Source organism: Phyllobates terribilis, unplaced genomic scaffold, assembly GCF_046119375.1.
Source record: "Phyllobates terribilis strain yellow unplaced genomic scaffold, ASM4611937v1 Scaffold_1__5_contigs__length_1240528914, whole genome shotgun sequence".
NCBI lineage: Eukaryota > Metazoa > Chordata > Amphibia > Anura > Dendrobatidae > Phyllobates > Phyllobates terribilis.
Genome location: NW_027362761.1, coordinates 891,557,647 through 891,579,011, shown reverse-complemented (window position 1 = coordinate 891,579,011; position 21,365 = coordinate 891,557,647). Strand labels below are relative to the sequence as shown.

Below are 21,365 nucleotides of genomic sequence, written 5' to 3'. Positions count from 1 at the left end.
AATTTTGCCTCCCCATAGAGACTATGATTGTACCATTGAATTTGTCCCTGGAGCGACTCTTCCTAAAAGTCGTTTATTTAATCTTACTATTCCTGAGAGAAAGGCTTTGGAGGAATACATACAGACAAGCTTGGCCGCCGGTCACATTAGGCCTTCTAAGTCTCCTGTGGCTGTTGGATTTTTTTTGTAAAAAAAAAAGATGGCGGTTTACGTCCTTGTCTGGACTTTCGTGAGATTAATAAAATTACTGTACGCAATCCTTACCCACTGCCATTGATTCCTGATTTATTTAACCAGTTAGTGGGGGCCAAGTGGTTCTCTAAAATTTATCTCCGGGGGGCATACAATTTGTTGCGCATGAAGGAGGGTGATGAATGGAAGACTGCTTTTAACACTCCTGTGGGTCATTTTGAGAATCTGGTGATGCCTTTTGGTCTTACCAATGCTCCAGCATTTTTTCAGAATCTTATTAATGACATCCTTAGACCTTTAATCGGCAAAAATGTGGTTGTGTATTTGGATGACATTCTGATTTATTCGCCTGATCTGGAGTCTCATTGGCGGAGCGTACGTGAGATATTACAGTTATTAATGGACAATTCGCTTTTTGCTAAGCTGGAGAAATGTGAGTTCGCTGTACAGAGAATTAGTTTTTTGGGCTACATTATCTCCAGTGAAGGTTTTGAGATGGACCCGGTTAAAGTTCAAGCTGTGCAGGAATGGCCTAGGCCTATTGGTTTGAAATCGATACAGAGGTTTTTGGGTTTCGCCAATTATTACAGAAAATTCATAAAAAAATTTTCTATTATTGTCAAACCACTGACCGATCTCACCAGGAAAGGTGCTAATGCGGTTCAGTGGACTTCTGAGGCCATTGAAGCTTTTGTGTTTCTAAAGGAGAGGTTCACCTCTGCTCCCATCCTTATGCAGCCTGATGTGACTAAGCCGTTTTTGGTTGAGGTTGATGCTTCTTCTGTGGGGGTCGGTGCGGTGTTGTCTCAGGAAAACAAGGATGGAGTACATCCCTGTGCCTTTTTTTCAAAAAATTTTTCTGAGACTGAACTTAATTCCGATATTGGTAATCGGGAATTGCTGGCGATTAAACTCGCATTTGAACACTGGCATCACCTCTTGGAAGGTGCTGAATTTCCCATTCAGGTTTTCACTGATCATAAAAATCTGATCTATCTTGATGCTGCCAAGCGCTTGAATGCCCGTCAGGCTAGGTGGGCACTTTTTTTCTCGCGGTTTAATTTTTCCGTTACTTACATCCCGGGTACCAAGAATGTTAAAGCGGATGCTTTGTCTCGCAGCTTTTCTCCCATGGTCGGTGTTGAGGAGGAAGAGGAGAGCATTTTACAAGAAGGTGTTGTGATTGCTGCTTTGGACTCCATTTTGGAGGATGAGATTCTTAAAGCTCAGGAGAATGCCCCATCTAACACTCCCCATGGGAGGTTGTTTGTGCCTAGGACCTTTAGGAGAGATTTGTTTGTTGAGTGTCATGAGTCTCGGTTGGCAGGTCATCCAGGAATTTCTGAGACCAAGAGACTTGTGGGTCGCAGTTTTTGGTGGCCTGGATGGCAGAAGGAAGTCATTAAGTGGGTGCGCCAATGTACTGTGTGTGCTAGATCCAAGTCTTCGCATGCTCCTTCTGCGGGGTTGCTTTGCCCTCTGGAGGTTCCTAGTGCACCTTGGACACGTCTGGCTATGGACTTTATTACTGACCTTCCCCCCTCTGAAGGTTTCACGGTCATCTGGGTGGTCGTGGACCGTTTTAGCAAGATGTGTCACTTGGTTCCCTTCATCAAACTGCCTTGCGCTAAGACACTCGCTAAGGCCTTTGTCAAGGAAATTGTCAGACTACATGGTGTTCCTACTGACATTGTTTCTGATAGGGGACCTCAGTTCGTGGCTCGTTTTTGGCGTGCCTTTTGTGACAGGTTGGGAGTTCATTTGTCGTTTTCATCCGGATATCATCCTGAGTCTAATGGCCAGACAGAAAGGAAGAACCAGGATGTTGAGCAGTTCTTGCGTTGTTTTGTGGCAGACAATCAAGAGGGGTGGTCTGAGTTTCTGCCACTTGCTGAATTTGCTCTTAACAACCATACATCCTCTTCTGCTGGGTGTTCGCCTTTTTTTTGTTGTTCTGGGAGACATCCGTCTTTTGGGTCATTCTCCAAATTGGTTTCGGCTGTGCCTGAGGAAGAGAGTTTTTCCGGTGATTTGGAGAGAGTTTGGACGGATGTGCGTGGTAATCTTCAGGAGGCTAACAAAAAATCTAAGAGGTACTTTGATAGGAAACGGCAAGAGGTTTTGTTTGCTGTTGGTGACATGGTTTGGTTGTCCTCTAAGAATCTGCGATTGAGGATTCCTTCTAAAAAATTGGGTCCCAAGTTCGTAGGGCCCTTTAAGGTGCTTCAGATAGTTAACCAATCTGCTGTTAGGTTGGAGGTTCCTACGTCCTGGAAGATTAACCCGGTGTTTCATGTTTCTCTGTTGAAAAAAGCTGATGTGTCGGATGGTGACGCCTCTGCCACTGTTCCTCCGGTGGTGGAGGACGGGGAATATGAAATTTCCCGCATCCTAAATTCTAGATGGTATAGAAGGAGTTTGCAGTATCTCGTCGCTTGGAAGGGTTTCGGACCTGAGGATAACTCATGGGTGAGGGCGGATGATGTTTCTGCTTCCAGACTTGTCAGAGCTTTTCACAGGAGGTTTCCTGGTAAGCCTGGGCCTAGGGGATCCGGAGGATCCTCTTAGAAGAGGGGGTACTGTTAGAACTCTCCTGTTAGTTTTTTTTTTAGTTTGCTGGTCACATGACCATTTTTGCCTATTTTATCCGGCTCCGCCCTCCTGGCCTTGCTGGACTTCATTGTATTTACTACTCTTGAGCTAGCTTGGTGCTCTGTTGCCGTTCTCTGTTAGTTTTGCTAGGTCTTCTGACCTCTATGCTTTTTGTTGTGTGTTTGTCTTTGACTGCTACTATTTCTGCTAGGAGGTGTCCAACTTATCCCAGTCCCTAGTTCTTGTAGGGATCCCTCCCTCACATCTATAGGTCTTCGTACAGACTAGCCGAGGACTTTAGCGGGTCTGATCGCAGGATCAGGTTCCCCGTTACATCGTAGGGATCTAGTTTAGTTCTATTGTAGGGACAGATCTCCTGTCTTTCCTTAGTCCCTGTAGCAGATCATAACACACGTGTCCCACAATATTAGCCGTGCCCTCAACAATGCAGTTACTGGGAAAGTCCACCTAACCACGGACACGTGGACAAGTGCTTGTGGGCAGGGATGGTACATCTTGCTGATGGAACACTAGGTTAACAGAGTGAAAGCCGGGACCCAGTCGAACCTTCTGACGGAACACGTCCTCCTGACACTGAGGATTGCGGGCCCTGGGTCAATCAGGGTTGCCCCCACATTCTAAAGCTCCTGCACCTCCTCCTCTTCAGCCTTCATCTCCGAAATGACCACATCAGTCACAAGCTGGAAGCACTGCAGCACTGCCTTGGCCAAGCAGCAACAGGCTGTGCTGAAGCTAATATGCTTAGGTGACAAACCGCACCACGCTGAAGAGTTGTGGACAGCTCTGAAAGAGCAGGCAGATCTGTGACTGACAGGAGGCCCTCTGACCTCTACGTCTCTTGCAAGGAACATTGGAGTTCCTCCAAATTTTTGGCAGCCGTTGCATTCACTGCATAGGCAAACAGTATGGAAGACCAACTTCCTAATATTGGGAACATTGCTTTCAGGAGACCCTCTAAACTCTACTTCTCTTGCAAGGGACATTGGAGTTCCTCCAAATTTTTGGCAGCCATTGCATTCACTGCATAGTCAAACAGTATGGGAGACCCACTCCTTTTTAATGGGAACATGTCATTACTGTGGCCCAGCTCTATATGTCTTTAAATTGTTAGTGGTGTTTTTCCTAAATTTTGCCAGCTGTTGGCCTAACTGCATACCTATAACTGGATAGCAGACCCGCTCCTTTCTAATGGGAACATGTCATACTCATTACTGAGGCCCACCTCTATGTGTCTTTAAATTGTTATTGGGGTTTTACCCAAATTTTGGCAGCCCTTGCAGTCACTGCATGGGCATTACCACTATAGGAGACCCACTCCTTTATAATAGGAACATTTTTTTACTGAGACCCTCCACTGTGTCTCTTCAAAGGGGTATTGCGGTGCGTCCAAATTTTTGGCAGCTCTTGCAGTTACTGCATACCCAATAACAGTATAGGAGACCCACTCTTTAATAATGGGAACAACAAAGCATAGCCGACTGCTGGCCCTATAATAATAGTGCTTGTGACTTTCAGAGTCCCTCCTTCATAAATGAAACAGGGTGTGTCAGATAATGTCTCACACACCACATGGCCAGATAAAGTAGTAAAATGTTAAAATTACATTTCCCGGTGAATGCATTTTTCACTGTTGAAAGCAATGCAAAAGTGCAAAAACGCATCAAAAACGCTACGTGGGAACATAGCCCAAGGTGTGGAGGAGCATTTTTGTTTTTGTTTTTTTTTGTTTTTGTATATTTATTTTGCCTTATATACAAGTAATTACCCTTGAAAGGATGTTCCATAACATTTTTCCCAGGAAAATCCATTTTGGTTTTGTTTTTGTATGCTTTATTGTCGGTAAAAGTGGCATAATATCTCTGACAACATTGTTGACAGCAGTGATCTGGGAGACAGAGATGCTTCCAGGGGTCTTCCCCATGCTGTTCCCATGTCATTTGAGCACTGTTCCCATCAATTTGGGCAATTTTTAGGCCCTCTGCAGGCCGCGGGGGGGGGGGGGGGTCGCCAGAAAAATGAGTTTCCCATAGACTTACATTGGGCTCGTTGCTCGGACCAAGCACTCGAGCATTTCAATTTGCTCGACCTGAGCAACGAGTACCCAAGCATTTTAGTGCACACTCATCACTAGCCTCAATGAGTTCAGTGTGAATGTCCACCTACTCTCCGCTCTCGACATTATCCATACATGTCTTGTAATATTGTAAATGTATTTGCAGGTCCCGTTTAGTTCTCCCTATGTAATACTTGTGACATGGACACTTTATACAATATATCACTCTTTTTGTGTGGCATGATATGTGGGTTTTTATGGTATATGGTGTGCAATGTGTAAAGCAATAGAATATGACCCGACATGCTTTTGAAACTCAAGAGAAACCATATACCATAAAAACCCACATATCATGCCACACTAAAGGAGTGATATATTCTATATGTCACAAGTATTACATAGGGAGAACTAAATTGAAGCTGCGAATAAGATTGAAAGAACACATTTACAATACTAAAAGACAGTTTGTGGGACATCCACTATCGCAGCATTACAAGCAAGTACAAAATGGGAAGATAACGGGAAGTGCGTTCTAGGGTGTAGAAAAAAATAAATAAAAAAACATTGGAGAGGAGGAGATTATGCACGGATAATGTCGAGAGTGGAGAGTAGGTGGACATTCACACTGAACACATTGAGACCACAGGGTCTCAATAGCAAAATAGAATTATTCGCCTTCTAATTAGCAATTGACTTTGGACTAAAGAGCTTGAATACTTACCTATAAAAGTGCTGCCAGGAGGAGTGGATGTAATCCCTGATGAAGGCGGTCGCAGCCGCTGAAATGCGTTGGATGATTGACAACTCTTTCTTTCCATGGAGACAGCCCGTAACTATTTTGAGTGACGTCACGATTTCACACTGCAGGCTTTTTTGAACTAGTGTTTGACACAAACGTGACGGGTCGGCACCGTGCTAACACTGTTCTACTTCAAGGGGGTTCCGACATGGAGGATCCCCTGCATTTCCAAGCTCCACTACTTTCCAGCATCTGGATATCCAGCAAGATCAGCGTGGGTTCAGAACGCAGGAACTCCGGTACCATAGCTGTCATCCTCTCCTAGCACGGATAGGCATCCAAGCTACCAAACAGCAGCATAGATAAGGGAAGCTACAGATTGTCAGTATCACCACTTTTAGCACATTGCACAGTATATAATTTTTCCCAGTGTATACAAACTATTTGGTCGTTTATACACACCCAGGCAGGGTGTGTGTGTGTGTATATGCAGCTTTAAGAAGAACAGGTGGCAGCGCTGGTGCATACTTTATTTTAGTTTACATTTTTGTTTCCATGTGTGTTCCTTTGTGTTTTTTTTTGCCTTCAATCTGATTCTACAATGTGGATATTCCAATAAGAACAAAAAAAAATTGCATAAAGAAGTGTCCAAACATTTACCCAATACTGTATGACTGCTAACAAGTAATATCTGCTTTGGTGTTTTCTCTGTTTCATTGGTGCATTCACAATCTTTGATGATAGACTTTGAATGGCAAAGAGCTACTGGATATACCTGTGGAATAATCTGGTTATTTGCAGGATGGTTTGCCCTGAATCTCACCAACATTAAGTTCTGTTTCACTGTCTGGATGCTTGATGATAATGGTGGTAATGGGTAATGGGACGTACATGATGATTCCAATAATGGAGCTCATGTTTTATATGGAAAATATTTCCTATCATTGAATATCTCAAGAAAATATTTCCTAGCATTGATAAAAAACTGGACATTCAATAAATGTTTGACAAAACCAACAAATTAATTTTTTTTAAAATAAATTCACACATAAAAGAATACCACTCCTTACAGTTACTAGGACTAACAGTAGACTTCCTATGGATGTGGCTCTATGAACTACTGCTTTACATCAAAGCATCTCTGCTTATGTAGTTTAGCTTATCTTCACAGCTGTATGCATTGGAAAGTGACAGAGTTTAACATCCCCACAATCTGTATAGTCCAAGTTCAAGGGACAAAATTTAAATAGTGATTAAATTAAAAAGAGTGAACAATTCCGCACGGTGGCTCAGTGATAAGCTCTAGGGATGGGCAAATTTATCTGAGTGGAATTAAATTCTACTCAAATTTTACATTGCGGAGAATACAGACTTTTTTTGTAATTTGTTCCATGTGAATTTAGCAAAATGGCAACCAGCTGTGGCCGCCATGTTGCTGAACAGTAGAGGGAAGGCAAAAGGTTAAAAAGAAAAAAAAACATACTCATTACCACTTTCTTCTGCGGCCACTCCCAGGCTCACTGCCCACTGTCTGTCACATCTCCGGCTCGATGTTTACTGGCTTCTGGCCGTGAGCAGGCCCCTGAGTTCACTACTCAAGCTCTGGGGCTTACTCAAGGGTGGAAGCCTTAGCCTAGAAAGAACACTAGGCTGAAGACACAATGCGATGTCAGCATGGAGAACTGGACAGCAGGCAGGGAGCAGAGGGACCGCAGAAAAGGTGAGTTGTGACATGAGTTTTTTTCTTTCCTTTTTAACCTTTTGCCAGCTACTTACCTCTACGACTGCCCCAGCTGCTTCCTATCCACAGTGGGGTTCTCCATTGTAGTTCATTGCTGGCCCAATGTTCACTCTAGACCAAGAGTTCTTGCAACGATTAGGCACTGGAATTCACTGCGTATACTCCAGTGCCTACCCACAGCTGGTAGCCCCTGCCTAGAGTTTAAACTGGGACAAAGACGTCACGCTACTACAGAGTCGCCAAGAATCGTAAAGTGGGAAGGGAGCAGGGGAGCGGCCAGATAGGCAAGAGGTGAGATGAGTTTAAGTATTTTTTAATACTTTATCTCTTACATTTATTATGGGGTGTGGAGAGATTGCATGGCATAATAGGAAACAATCAATTTGAGGAGAATAAATTCTCTGCTAATTGAATTTCCTGAGAAAATCTGCATAAACAGTCGAGTTCTAAATCTGTCAGATTCGCTCATCTCTAGTCAGCACTGTAACCTTGAAGTGCGAAGCTTATAGGTTCAAATCCCACCAAGTACAACTTCTGTAAGGAGTTTAACTGTTCTACCCGTATTTGGTGGGTTTCCTCAGGGTTCTCCGGTTTCCTCCCACACTCCAAAGGGACAATCATGTTTATTTCTCTAAAGCACTGTTGAAATTAAGGGTGTGAGTAAAATAAATCAATTTAGCTATTAACTGTAGTTAGTAGTTAATCATATGAGACAAAATTATTTGCTTTTTCCAATTAGGTGAACCATATATGTTTTTCGAAAACCTTTTATATTTGGACATTTGTGCGTTATGATGTTTGGTTGGTCTATATTGAATAGAAGGATTGATTTTCTTTTAATGTTTGATAACCCCTTAGGAATGGCTGATGTCCTGTATCATGGTTTAGTCTTTGAATTGAAAAAACATGTATTTCTTCTAGTTGGACTTAAAACACAAGATTTTTTTTCCTTTCAACTATAATATGAGACACATGTTTTCTTTCCTCATGTCCATGTGTAGGCCCTGAGGGCTGGTAACCAGGATTAATATATAACAGAGTAAACATAAAATGTGCCTGAATAAAAAATAACAAAATCAATAGTAAAGAAACACATGAACTTATATGAAATGTCATGCATTTTATTTTGTAAACTCTCAGATTAGTAATAATATAACAAACTATGGTCATTACCAACACTTACTATTAATACATTAACCATAATATTCCCATGGATAAATGTAGGTGGGTAGGATCTGGATCCCAATTCTTCAGAAGTTCTCATGACTCCAAGCCTGTAGAGCATGAATGAAGGAGCAGCACAATGCTCGTCTGTTGATCCATACAAGCTTGTACGCATCAGGCATATGACCTCAGTGATCGGGAGAGCATCAGTGGTTGGTTCCCACTAATCTAACATTTATCACCTATCCAATAATTAGTGTTGTTCTGTGGGTTTGACTCATTATGGTATATAATACTTTACACTGGACGTGGTATTTTGCAAGGCTGCCTATTAATTTTAAGGGGCATCTTATAATGCCATACATCTGCAAGAAATGCAGACTAACTGCATACAGTTTGTGTGGTTTTTTTATACTTTTTTTAGGTTCCCTTTTTTGCCACTTTTCAGATTTTATCTTTTACATAGCTTAATTATAAGAACTTAATAAAGCTTATTATGAGATGAGTTCTTGTGTCCATGTTTGTGTGTCTAAATGGGAATCAGAATGCAATTCCTCTAAGGGACAGGGATAAATCTACATAGCAAAAAAAAAAGAACCCTGCACAGTTTTAAAGGGAATATGTCAGCAGTTTTTTTGCTATGAAATCTGACAGCAGAATGAGTTAGGGATAGAGACTCTGATTCCAGTGATGTATCACTTAGTTTACTGGATGTGACAGTCATGATAGAATTACAGTTTTCTTTTCTGAAGTTCTGGTAGAGCTCAGATTTCTGTGTACATTGTAGTGACAGAGAGATGCTAATCAGTGGTGGGGGTGTGGTAGGTGTAAGGTTCACCTGGTGAGATGGATCTGCTAAGCCTGTAGTCCGGGAAGGGGTGGGGTAGGGTCACGGACTCCGGGCATTGGTGCAGCTTCTAGAGGAATTGAGAACTTAGACTAGCTGAAATCTCAGCAGCAATCAGACAGATGGAGTGGAACCAAATAGGGATGGATGCAGGTTGAAAACACAGCAAGAACTGATAATGGATCAAATCAAACCTGGAACACTAGAGTCTCAATTCTAGAACACGGGTCTGTGTCCTAACGGTCCTTAAATAGGATTAGGGAGATGATGTCACTGAACCATGCCAGGCAACCTACTAAACATAACATGGAGCACAACAGAGGGCAGTGGGCCAAGATGAAGAAAGCAGAACCCAGGATACTCAGAATAGGTGTGTAACAGTTGACTAGGATGCACAAACTAGTTGTCCTCTAGTGACAATGTCCTCCTGATTGTATTGAAACAGCAAATCACAGTCCAGTAAGTGACACAGCACTGTAATTAGGGTCTCTGCTCCTACTTTATGGTGCTCTCAGATTAGAGAGCAAAAACCTAATGACAGATTTAACATGTACTTAATGGGATTGCCCAGGACTTTGATGTTAGTGGGATGTCAGGGAAAGAACATTCTTGTACCTATAGTGCTGTCTGAATGTAGATAAAAAGGAATTATCAATTGAAAAGAAAAGGAAGGGAAATTACAAAGCATGAGAACCGGGACAGTTCCAAGCGGAGCTTTGTATGAGCTCCAAAAGCAGTTTTAACTTGTTGAAGGGCATGAAGGCAGCAAGACTGTGCTTTAATTGTGCTTTTGCTTGAAGCTACAGTTATGCTTTAATGCTTAAAAACTCAGTAATGACTGAAAATGCCCTTATTATCCTTTGTTATCAAAACACATGAGATAGAACTTACAAAGGCATATGGTCTCTCCACTAATCTCCCCATGAGTTACCCTCTCAAGATTTATATTGTGGTGTTCCATTGTGCCCATAGGTAATTTATCCACATGTGGCAGCATATATGTTTTCTAAATAATGAATGGATATTGCTCATCGTCATCATGCTCCTCTTTTGTTTTTAGATTTAGTGTCTCTGAGTGATCCTCACTTCTTGTATTTAATGAATATTTTTCAATAAAGATATTTGCTTTTTCACTATTTGGGACGTTTGTTCGAAGTTTGTTGCCGTTTTTGTTTTCTCATAACATATTGATTGTATAAGACTTCATCATTCTATCAGCATGAGTGATAACTAATGTAAAAAAAAAAGCATGAGTCATTTAAAAAAGCACACGCTGGCTCATATTCAGTTTTATGCAAGCACAGATGAACATAACATACTTGGGAACAGAAATCTTTTAAAAGTTACTAAATGATTAAATTCTGCAGATAGCAGTATGCATTGTGTGTTTATTAGGGTATGTGCCCACTTAACGTTTTACAAGGGTATATGCTGCGCAATTTCCGCAGCGTAAACGCTTGTGAAACGCTTGGTAATCCGTCCCCCATGGTCCTCAATGAGAATCCGCAATTTCAATGCCCATGCTGCGGATTTTTCCACAGCGTTTTTGATGCGCTCAAAAATCCGCAGCATGTCCATTATTTGTGCGTTTCTGCATGCGGATTTGAGGTCCCAATGCACTAGAAAAACGCATGGCAAATCCGCATGTAAAAACGCTGTAAAATCCGCAAGCGTTTTTGACTGCCAAGAACATGCAGAAACGCTGCAGAAATTTTCTGCTTAATTTCTGCATCGTGGGCACATAGCCTTACTCTTTTTTGTGATACGTTTCTCTGATAATGTGTACTTTTAATCATTTACATTTTACAGTTTATATTTACTCCATAGAAAGTTAAAGGGGTTGTGCGGTACTTTAGATTACCCCCTGATGTCCCCCCCCCCCCCAGGTCCCTAAGACTTTTTGTAAATTCCTTCTGCAGTTGATATTGCCTGTGAGCAGCGCTATCAGTGGCCGCTCACAGGCATCACGTGACCCCCGGCTGCAGCTGGCTCTGACATCCGCTGATGTCACGACAAGTGCTGGCAGCAGCCGGGGGTCACGATCTTCCTGGTTCCAGGTGGATGCCAGGCTGTGGGCGGGGTTACCCCCCCGCGTCACACCCGGCATCCACCGCGCGCTCTGCCTCTCCCCATTCATTGGGAAAGCGCGCGTTGCATGTCGGGTGTGATAGTTGTATCCCACAGCTATCCCCTATCCAGGGATATTTAATCATGGGTCAAGAAAAGACTTATGCAAAAATTTAAAAGTACAATATTTTATTATAAATTCAAACTAAAATATTAAGGTAAAATTAAAAATAAGCAGGAAATCACTGGGCTAAACAAGAGCTCACATAAGGATGTATATATATGTTTATCTCTAAAGCCAAAAAATAGAAATGTACAGATCAATGTTTAATATCAAACCAGAGACACAGATATAGACATTTGGATTGCCCATGAGCCCTGTAGCTGCACCCCAACAACGCCGTTTTGGCACGCTTCTTCCAGAGGGCATTAACATTAGAAGGAGAAAGTGTTCTTTTTAATGGCTACCATTCAGTATAAACCGAGCATTTTCCCCTTCTGATGTTAACGCCTCCTGGAAGAAGCGTGGTGAAACGGCGTCATTGGGGTACAGTTACAGGGTTCATGGACATTCCCACTAGCAATTTTTGGCTGATTTTTTTGGCAGTGAAATGTTTTTATCTATATTTATAGGATCTCTATCTCTCTATGCATGGCTAGAGTGCTAATTATCTATATATGTGCATATATGCGGCTATCTTTGACAACACTCTGTCTTCAAATGGCTATATCTGTGTCTATGGTTTGATATTAAACATTGATCTGTACATTTCTATTTTTTGGCTTTAGAGATACTGTATATGTATATGCATATGCTATATGTGACTTCAGATTTTGGTAAAAGCTGTTGCTAAGCACTAGCACTTTATTCTTATCAGACTTCATTTGAGGAGAGTATATATAACCTACCTAGACAATTGCACTTTATACTTATCAGACTTTAGTTTAAGCCACTGTATATAACATACCTGCATGTATGCGGCTATGTGGGACTTCATATTTTGGTCAAAGCTATTTAGAGGCACTTGCACTTCATTTTCTATATTTAAATTACAATATATAGTACTCATGTATACCAACAAACATAGCTTGGCTTCTAGCAATACACCTGCATTGTAGGTACATTTATTTCAGTGAATTGAGTAATCCTATATGCACACAGTGCCATATATAGGGCCTTATCACCTACTGATTTTTTTTTAGGATACTCAATGTTAACAGCTGCACTTGCATTATATTTCTATCCTAAATGGCTATATATGTAATACATGCTTTTTTACTAAAATACTCTGTCTTCAAATGGCTATATCTGGGTCTCTGGTTTTATATTGAACATTGATCTGTACACTTCTATGTTTGGCTTATATATACACCCTTATGTGAGCTCCTGTTTAGTCCAGTGATTTCTTTCTTATTTTTAATTTTACCTTGGTGTTTTAGTTTGAATTTATAATATAATATTGTACTTTTACATTTTTGCATAAGTCTCTTCTTGACCCATGATTATATATTCCTGGTTAGCGTTATAATAATATTTCAATTTTAAAGTGGTATGCACAATGTGATTGGTACGACAAATGTGGCAATCTAGCTACATAATTCTTCAGATTGCTTTTGGAAACAGCTGACAGTCTGATGAGACACAGATCTGTACAAAATGGGGCATATGTATTAAAACTACTTCTTAGACAGTGAAAACTATAGGATGCAAAATTTATCAAGTGGTTAGTGCTGTATGAGAAATATGATTTTCAGACTTACTAGTTTAAGTTTACACCAGTTGGCTTACTTTGTGCCAGTAATGTGTGCCACATTTTTGGAGCATTTTTTTTGGTGAGTTGTGTTGCATGTTAAGCTATACTCTTTCTGGTAAACCACAATTATTTTCAGCAAGGTCACTTCTCTCTACTTGAACACGTTATAAAATGTGTCTAAAACACATGATAAATATTGCACCAAAGAGAGTTATTTAATGCAATTTATGCCCAAATTCAGATACATTTAGCTTGATAAATATGATCCAATGTTCTCTGCTACATTACATTAATTTTTCTAATGCGAAGATGTCACCTCCCAAATTACAAATCAATAAACGAAAGTCAAAAGAATCAGACAGTGAGTGTAGCTGTGGATGAGAATGCATTTGAAAGCGGAGTTACTCAACTTTTTATGTAGATTTTATCAATATATAAACTGTAATCAGGCAACCTCATCCAATGATTTCAATAAAGTGCAAATGTTTAGGTAGGTAAGCCAGCATCCTGTGAATGAAATAGACCAAAAATTAGCCAAAAAAACAATATTTTCAAAAACAGTGTAAAGACTAAATGAATATACTATATATAAATATATATATAGTACCTCATATAGTTTATGTCAACAATTGTTTATACCATATAGTCAAGCAGAGGATCTTAAAGCTTATTTATGTCCAATATTCTAATGTTACAGCTTTACTTTTAGATTTATTTGGTACAGTCATTTGGATATCTGATCAGAAACTTAAAAGGGTTTTCTGCAGACTTGTGAATCCGCACATCACATGCACTGTATGTTGTGAGGATTCTTCGATTCCGGTGCTGGGAGAGGGCGGTCATATGAACGCAAGTATGTGATTTGCATATGTTCAACCACATTCTGACTAGACATGTCCAACCTCGATCAATACACTTGTATAAGGCAAGGCCACACACATCTAGTCGGCATGTGATCACATGTATGAAAATTGCATAGATATGGTCAAGGGCCCATCACTCCCGGCGATGGCACCAGAGAATTCTCATAGCGCACTGTGTATCTGATGTGAGGAATCACAAGTCTGCAGTCACATAGAGTAGCCTAAGGCCAGACAACCCCTTTAAGAGAACCTTATACTTTAAACTACAGTAACAGTTATTTAATTTTTAATGGTGATATGTAGCATGTAATAGGAAATCTGATTGTAAGAGAAATACTGGTGAAGTGAATTTTCCAAGTCTCACTGATCTCTAGTATTTATGAATTCTAGTATGAATTTCAGCAATCGACTTTGGAGAATAAAAATTAAATATATAATTGCTATAAAATGCCTCGACATTTTAGATGAATTCTAGGACACCAGCATTAGTTTCTATTTTCATAACTTCTCATTGCATATTTATAACATTGATCACATTCACATATTTAAATATAATTGGGGGACTTCATTTTAGTTCAGTTTTGCAGCTTTTTGAATCATATAACAATTTTTAATTTAAATGTGAAATTTCGAAAACAACAAGAAGACCATAAATCTTGAAAAAATCAGTCATGATGTATTGCACATGGAAAAAATATACCAGCAACAATGGAATATTGCACTGTTGTACAAGGTGCTACATAATATAATTCCGCACTACCAGTTCACTTGACGGATGATTTCAGGTATAGAAGACCACTAATTGTCTTGTAATCAATCTTTGTTTAAGCATTGGATAAAGAAGGATGACAACCAGAATACTGTTGTTTACGATGTCTGGCATTCTTCTTATTCTTCTTTTTCTTCGATTTTTTGTTTGTCTTTTTCTGTTTTTTACTTTCCTTGTACCAAGGACCCCAAACTCCTCCATTAAGTTTAGGGTTGCTCCTTGGATCCTTTGGGGGATATCTTACTGGGACTGCAGATTTGTTGAACTGTGCAAGTCTTCTAAGCAACTGCTTTACTACATCTGGGTACTTTTCTGACAAATCAATCCTTTCAAATGGGTCGGCAGTTATGTTAAAAAGCCACAAAGATTTTCCATTTGTGGGAGACACACGTTCATTGTGCCAGCGATTAAGTCCAATGTTGCTAAAACTTTGAGGAGGCACCCAATCACCATAGCCAGGGTTTCCCGTTAGTAGTTTCCACTGGTTTACTCTAATAGCAGATTGAATAGCAGTATTCCAAATGCCAAAGCCAGCAGTCCAGGAGCCATTTCTTGCCTTGGTATACATAGGATCTATATTGTGTAGGATATCGATTCTTGGGGAACGTTTTCCTTCGCTTATTGTTTCCCATATGTCATAGCCATCTAGTTTCATGTCCTCCCCTATTTCACCACCAGCCAAAGTAACTAGTGTAGGATACCAGTCTGTTATATGGATTAGTTCTTTACAGATGTGGCCATTGACTTTCAAAAATGGGCTATGGACAAAGCCAACAGCACGTATACCACCTTCCCAATAAGTCCCTTTGCTTCCACGGAGAGGCCAATTGTTGCCTCCCGCCATTGGCTGTCCACCATTGTCTGAGGAATAAATAATGATGCTATTTTCATAGAAGCCATATTTTTGTAATGCTGTGGTAATATTGTTAACAGCATCATCTAAGCATGACAGCATGGCGGCATATCTTCTCCTGTTAACGTTAGTTATTGACTTATAATTTTCTAAATAATTTCCAGGAGCTTGTAAAGGAGAGTGCACCGCTTGGTAAGCAATATAAAGAAATAAAGGTTTCTTGGGATTTTGGCTGGCCAAAATGTCATGTACTCTTTGAGTGTACATTTCTGTAGAATAAATACCACGGTCATGTTCCCACGCTGCATTATCATTTTCATACAAGTCATATCCACATGTACCTGGGCTGTCACATTTGTAATGGTTATAGTAATCACCACTTCCCAATAGTGATCCAAAGAAAGAATCAAACCCTCTGTGTGTTGGCATGCATTCCGTGCGATAAAATCCCAGGTGCCATTTTCCAACCATATGGGTTGCGTAACCAACGCTCTTTAGTTTCTGTGGTAACGTCAAATTGTCCAGTGGCAAACAGTTTGGCTGAGAAGGTCGTATTATGGAATGCTGAAGACCTGTGTGTATCTGGTACCTGAAAGAGAGAACTTTTTTAGATAAACCCATATTATAACATATTAATCAATATATTTATTTATCTATAATATATATCTATCTATCCCATAAAAAGTCACTTCAGGTTAGGTCAGTAGCTCTTTAATTGGAACTTCTTTGCCTCTCTAAATAAAAGATACTCTTTGAATGAAACCTATCCTGATGGATTATAGCAGGAGTTTAAGAAATGCTTTAAAAATGTCTCTTTCTTTAAATCCCACAGGAAACAATTCATTTCCACAGCTGAAAGTCTTTGTTTAAAGAGTGCTCTAAGACATACAGCCCATAAACTTAAAAGCACATGGTCTTGATATTTTATCTACTTGTCCCCATGTGGTGACCTCTTCTTAACTTTAGGGTGGTAAGAGGTCAGAAGGTCTAAAAATCTCAAGGGCCTGCTCATGGAAGAAGAATGTAGACCCCCCAGGCTTGTGTGAACATCAGAGATACAATCAAAAATGTATAACTATTGTAAGAATGACAATGAGACTGGTTATTACACCTTATTATACCCTATTATTACTTGTGTTTGCTGAGAACACAGTTTTTTTTTGTTATTTCATACTTTTCCTTCTTTTGAATCCATTCTTGGTTTTACTCCAAAAATTCACAAGAAAGACTGCACAAAAATGAAATGGGTCAAATAAATTTGTTCTCTTTTCAATTGACCAAACACAATATTGACATGTTTGCCCATGTTTTCAAGTTTTCTTTCAGTACCATTGTTCATTAATGCTTAAAGGGAGCCTGTCAGTCCAAGCTGACAGAATAAATTAAGCATATAGTCGTTTAGGGGACATAGTCCCTTCCACAAAATGCACATTCAGTGTTCTAATTGCCCCTCGGGTGCTAGTCCTTAGGCTATCCTACTTGTTTTCATACGGCCTACTGGATCGGGGGAATAATACCCTTACATGCTTTCTGGCTTGGCTCTAGCTGATCTCCAGTTGAACTCTACCCTATTCTAAAATTGCGCAGTTTTGGCACACAAAATTCCACCCACCATGCTAGCTTCCTAGCTACAAGCTCAGTGAGGAGTTTGAACCCTTTATGTATGTGTGCTGCATTCCACAAAAAAATAGTATTATACTTCAAGTATTTAAACATGCTCGACCTTATAAGAACATTATTGTAATCTCCATCTGTGTGGTATTACATATATACACTATAAGACTCTGTTATTATGCCAATAACAAAACCAGTATACCAAAATTATTTTGGATCTTAAAGGGGTTATCCCGCCTTGGGGTAAAGGTCTGCAGTCACTGTATGTGACTACAGACTGGTAAATATTCAGACCTTGCGCACTGTGTGGTTTGAGGATTCTCCGGTGTTGGCACTGGGAGCAGAGGGAGAGTGACCGCAAGTATGTGATTTGCATGCATGCGGTCATGTGCCAACTAGATGTACATGGTCTTGGTCAATGAAAGTGTATTGAGTGAGGCTAGACACGTCTAGTTGGAATGTGGCCAGAAGTATGCAAATTACATACTTGCGGTCACGTGCTCACTGCTCCCATCGCCAGCACCAGAGAATGCTTAGTGCGCAGTGGTGTGCTTTGAGGATTCAAGTCTGCAGTCACACTGAGTGATTGCAGACTTGTAAGGCGGGACAAACCCTCATGTAGTTAATATTAGGTTCATTACATACATGTAAATTTAAAGAAGAGATTTAATTTATTATGTTTATTTTTTTATTAAAATGTCGAAGATATTTAAAAATTGTACGCTAAAAAAATATTCTGGAGTCAACTATGTATGAGATAAAGACCTTTTTTGTATTTACTTTTATATACAGTACAGCACAGCGTATAATTTGTAACAGCAGAAATGAATGTGAGTCTGTTGACAGATAAACTATATAATTATAGAATATTACATTCTAAAGTAATAAAATGCAACCCTCCCTCCAGGGAGCAAAAAGTTACAGGAAAGCGGTGCCTTATCATTTGTTAGCATCATGCCTTATCTAAGCATCCAGCAGTACAAAAAAGTTGTCATTCAAAGTGGTTGTCCCAGCTCAAAAATAGGGCTCTGAAGTACCCCATCAGAATGAAACACTGGCCACACATGGGAGTTATGGCAAAAGTAATTATCCATAGGACTCATTGGAGATTGCTGAATGCTGTACTTAAAAAGTCTCCTAGACAATAAGACACTCCATTCTAGGAGGCTATCACAGAGCTCCAATCTTGGGATTGGTAGGGATCACAGCAGTAAAAACCCAGTGATCAGCAAGTTATTACCTATCCAGTGGATGGGTGATAACTTGCTGAGATGGAACAACCCCTCTAACTAGCAATGTACAAAAAAACATGGACAGGACATTCAAAAATCACACATTGCTAGGCAAAAATTTACAAAACTGAACATGTTGTTAGGCTGCGTGCCCACTATGCGTTTTTCAAGCGTTTATGCCGCGGAATTTCTGCAGCGAAAATGCTTAAAAAACACTTGGTAATACGTGCCCCATGGTCCCCAATGATAATCCGCATGTGCTGTGCACATCTGTGGAAATTTCCGCTGCGGATTATCATTGCGGAAAAATACGCAGCATGTCCATTAATTTTGCGGACACGCAGCGTAATTGCCGCCATTGACTTGCATTGAAACGCATATTATCCGTGTCAGCACATTTGCACACACGGATAATATACGTTTCTATGTGCGGATGGTGCCCGGGTTTGGAGAAGAGGAGACTCTCCTCCAGACCCAGGTACCATAGAACCTGTTAAAAAAATAATTTAAAATAAAAAATAAAGATTATACTTACCTACTGATGGCCCCCGGCCTCCTCAGCGATGTGTCCGGTCTGTTGTGGTGTGAGGACCTGCCATGACGTCATTGAGTCATGTGACAGGTCACGCGACTGCTGACATCGGCGGTCACGTGACCTGTCACATGACTCAATAACGTCATCACAGGTCCTTTCACACCACCGAGACCCATACAACAGACCGGACGGAGCGGAGAAAATACCGGGGGCCATCGGAAGGTAAGTATAATCTTTATTTTTTACCATGTTATTCTTTTTTTTAACTATTACTTGGTCGCACTATATAAATCCATGCCGGTTGCATGGATTTATATAGTGTGACAAAGTTGTCAAGCACTTTTCCAAGTGATGCTAAAATCGCTTGGAAAAGCGCTTGATAACCCGCATGCAGAAATGCATGCAAAAACGCTTGACAAACGCTTCTACCTGGCAGGAAAAACGCATGTAAAATCCGCATGCGTTTTTCCTGCCAGGGAGAAGTGGAAAAAATATGCAGCATTTCTGCATCGTGGGCACATAGCCTTAGTTAAACATTCTGTTCAGACTCTATGAAGCCCATTACCATGTCATGGTGAATATCTCAGTGCCTAGCCTAAAAGGTGTGGTGCCGTGCATATACCACCTTCACAGTGGCAGGCCTGACAGCACCCATGCTGCGACACTGAATCCCCTTGACTCCTGGCCACACCACCACACAGGCAAAACACCACAGCAACAATGGCCGCTACACAGCACCAACACCAAGTGAATAGATGTAAAAAAACTCACCTTCCACAAGCTCTCAGACTGTGAACTAGGAGCAAAAATAAGCAGAACCGCTCTTGCAGTCTCCTGCTAATTTAACCCCTTTACCATCGAAGGTGGTTTGCACTTTAATGACCAAGCCAATTATTACAATTTTGACCGCTCACTTTATGAGGTATTAACTCTGGAACACTTCAACGGATCCCACTGATTCTGAGACTGTTTTTTCATGACATATTGTACTTTATGATAATGGTAAACATTTCTTTAATATGACTTGCATTTATTTGTGAAAAAAACAGAAATTTGGCAAAAATGTTGAAAATTTTGCAATTTTCAAAATTGAAGTTTTCATGCCCTTAAATCAGAGAGATATGTCACACAAAATAGTTAATAAATAACATTTCCCACATGTCTACTTTACATCAGCACAATTTTGGAACCAACATTTTTTTGGTTAGGAAGTTGTACGGGTTAAAAGTTGACCAACGATTTCTCATTTTTCCAACAAAATTTACAAAATCATTTTTTAGGGACCACATCACATTTGAAGTGACTTTGAGGGGCCTTTATGGGAGAAAATACCCACAAGTGACACCATTCTAAAAACTTCATCCCTCAAGGTGCTCAAAACCACATTCAAGAAGATTATTAATCAGGTGCTAAACAGGAATTTTTGGAATGTGGAAGAAAAAATGAACATTTAACTTTTTTCGCAAAAATGTTTCTTTAGATCCAAATTTTTTTATTTTTGCATATTAACAGGAAAATATGGACCCCAAAATTTGTTGTGCCACTGTTTAGGCGCACGGTAGGGTTCGGAAGGGAAAAAGCACGATTTGACTTTTTGAATGTAAAATTTGCTTGAATAATTAGTGGGCACCATGTTGCGTTTGGGGAGCCCCTGATGTGCCTAAACAGTGGAAACCCCCCACAAGTGACACCATTTTGGAAACTAGACCCCTCAGGGAACTTATCTATATGTGTAGAGAGCACCTTGAACCCCCAGGTGCTTCACAGAAGTTTATAACATTCAGTCCTAAAAATAAAATTTTAACATTTTTCCCACAAAAATGTTTTGAAGCCCCCAATTTTGAATTTTCATAAGGGTAACAGGAGAAATTGCACCATGCAATTTGTTGTGCAATTTCTCCTGAGTAAGCCAATACCTCATATGTGGGGGAAAACCACTGTTAGGGCGCACGGCAGGGTTCAGAAGGGAAGGAGCACTGTATGACTTTTTGAACACAAAATTGGCTGGAATCAAGAGCAGACATTATGTCGTGTTTGGAGAGCCTCTGATGTGCCTAAACTGTGGAAACCCCCCACAAGTGACCCCATTTTGGAAACTAGACCCCTCAAGGATTTTATCAAGGGGTATAGTGAACATTTTGAACCCAGAGGTACAACACAGAATTTAATAACATTAACCCTTTCGCAACTCTGGGATTTTCCGTTTTTGCATTTTCGTTTTTTGCGCCCCTTGTTCCCTGAGCCATAGCGTTTTTATTTTTTGGTCAATATGGCCGTGTGAAGGCTTATTTTTTGTGGGATGAGTTGTAATTTTGAACAACATTACTGG

At 40.3% G+C, this 21,365-nt stretch overlaps 1 protein-coding gene across 1 annotated transcript in view; it reads right to left on the bottom strand.

Moving 5' to 3' along the window:
- Positions 1–8,438: 8,438 nt before the first annotated feature.
- Positions 8,439–21,365, bottom strand: part of ARSJ (arylsulfatase family member J) — a 166,507-nt gene continuing 153,580 nt past the window's right edge. Inside the window, exon 2 of the mRNA XM_073639942.1 lies at positions 8,439–16,244. Coding sequence (XP_073496043.1) covers positions 14,858–16,244 — 1,387 coding nt within the window. The 3' untranslated portion in view covers positions 8,439–14,857. The remainder of the gene's footprint in view (positions 16,245–21,365) is intronic.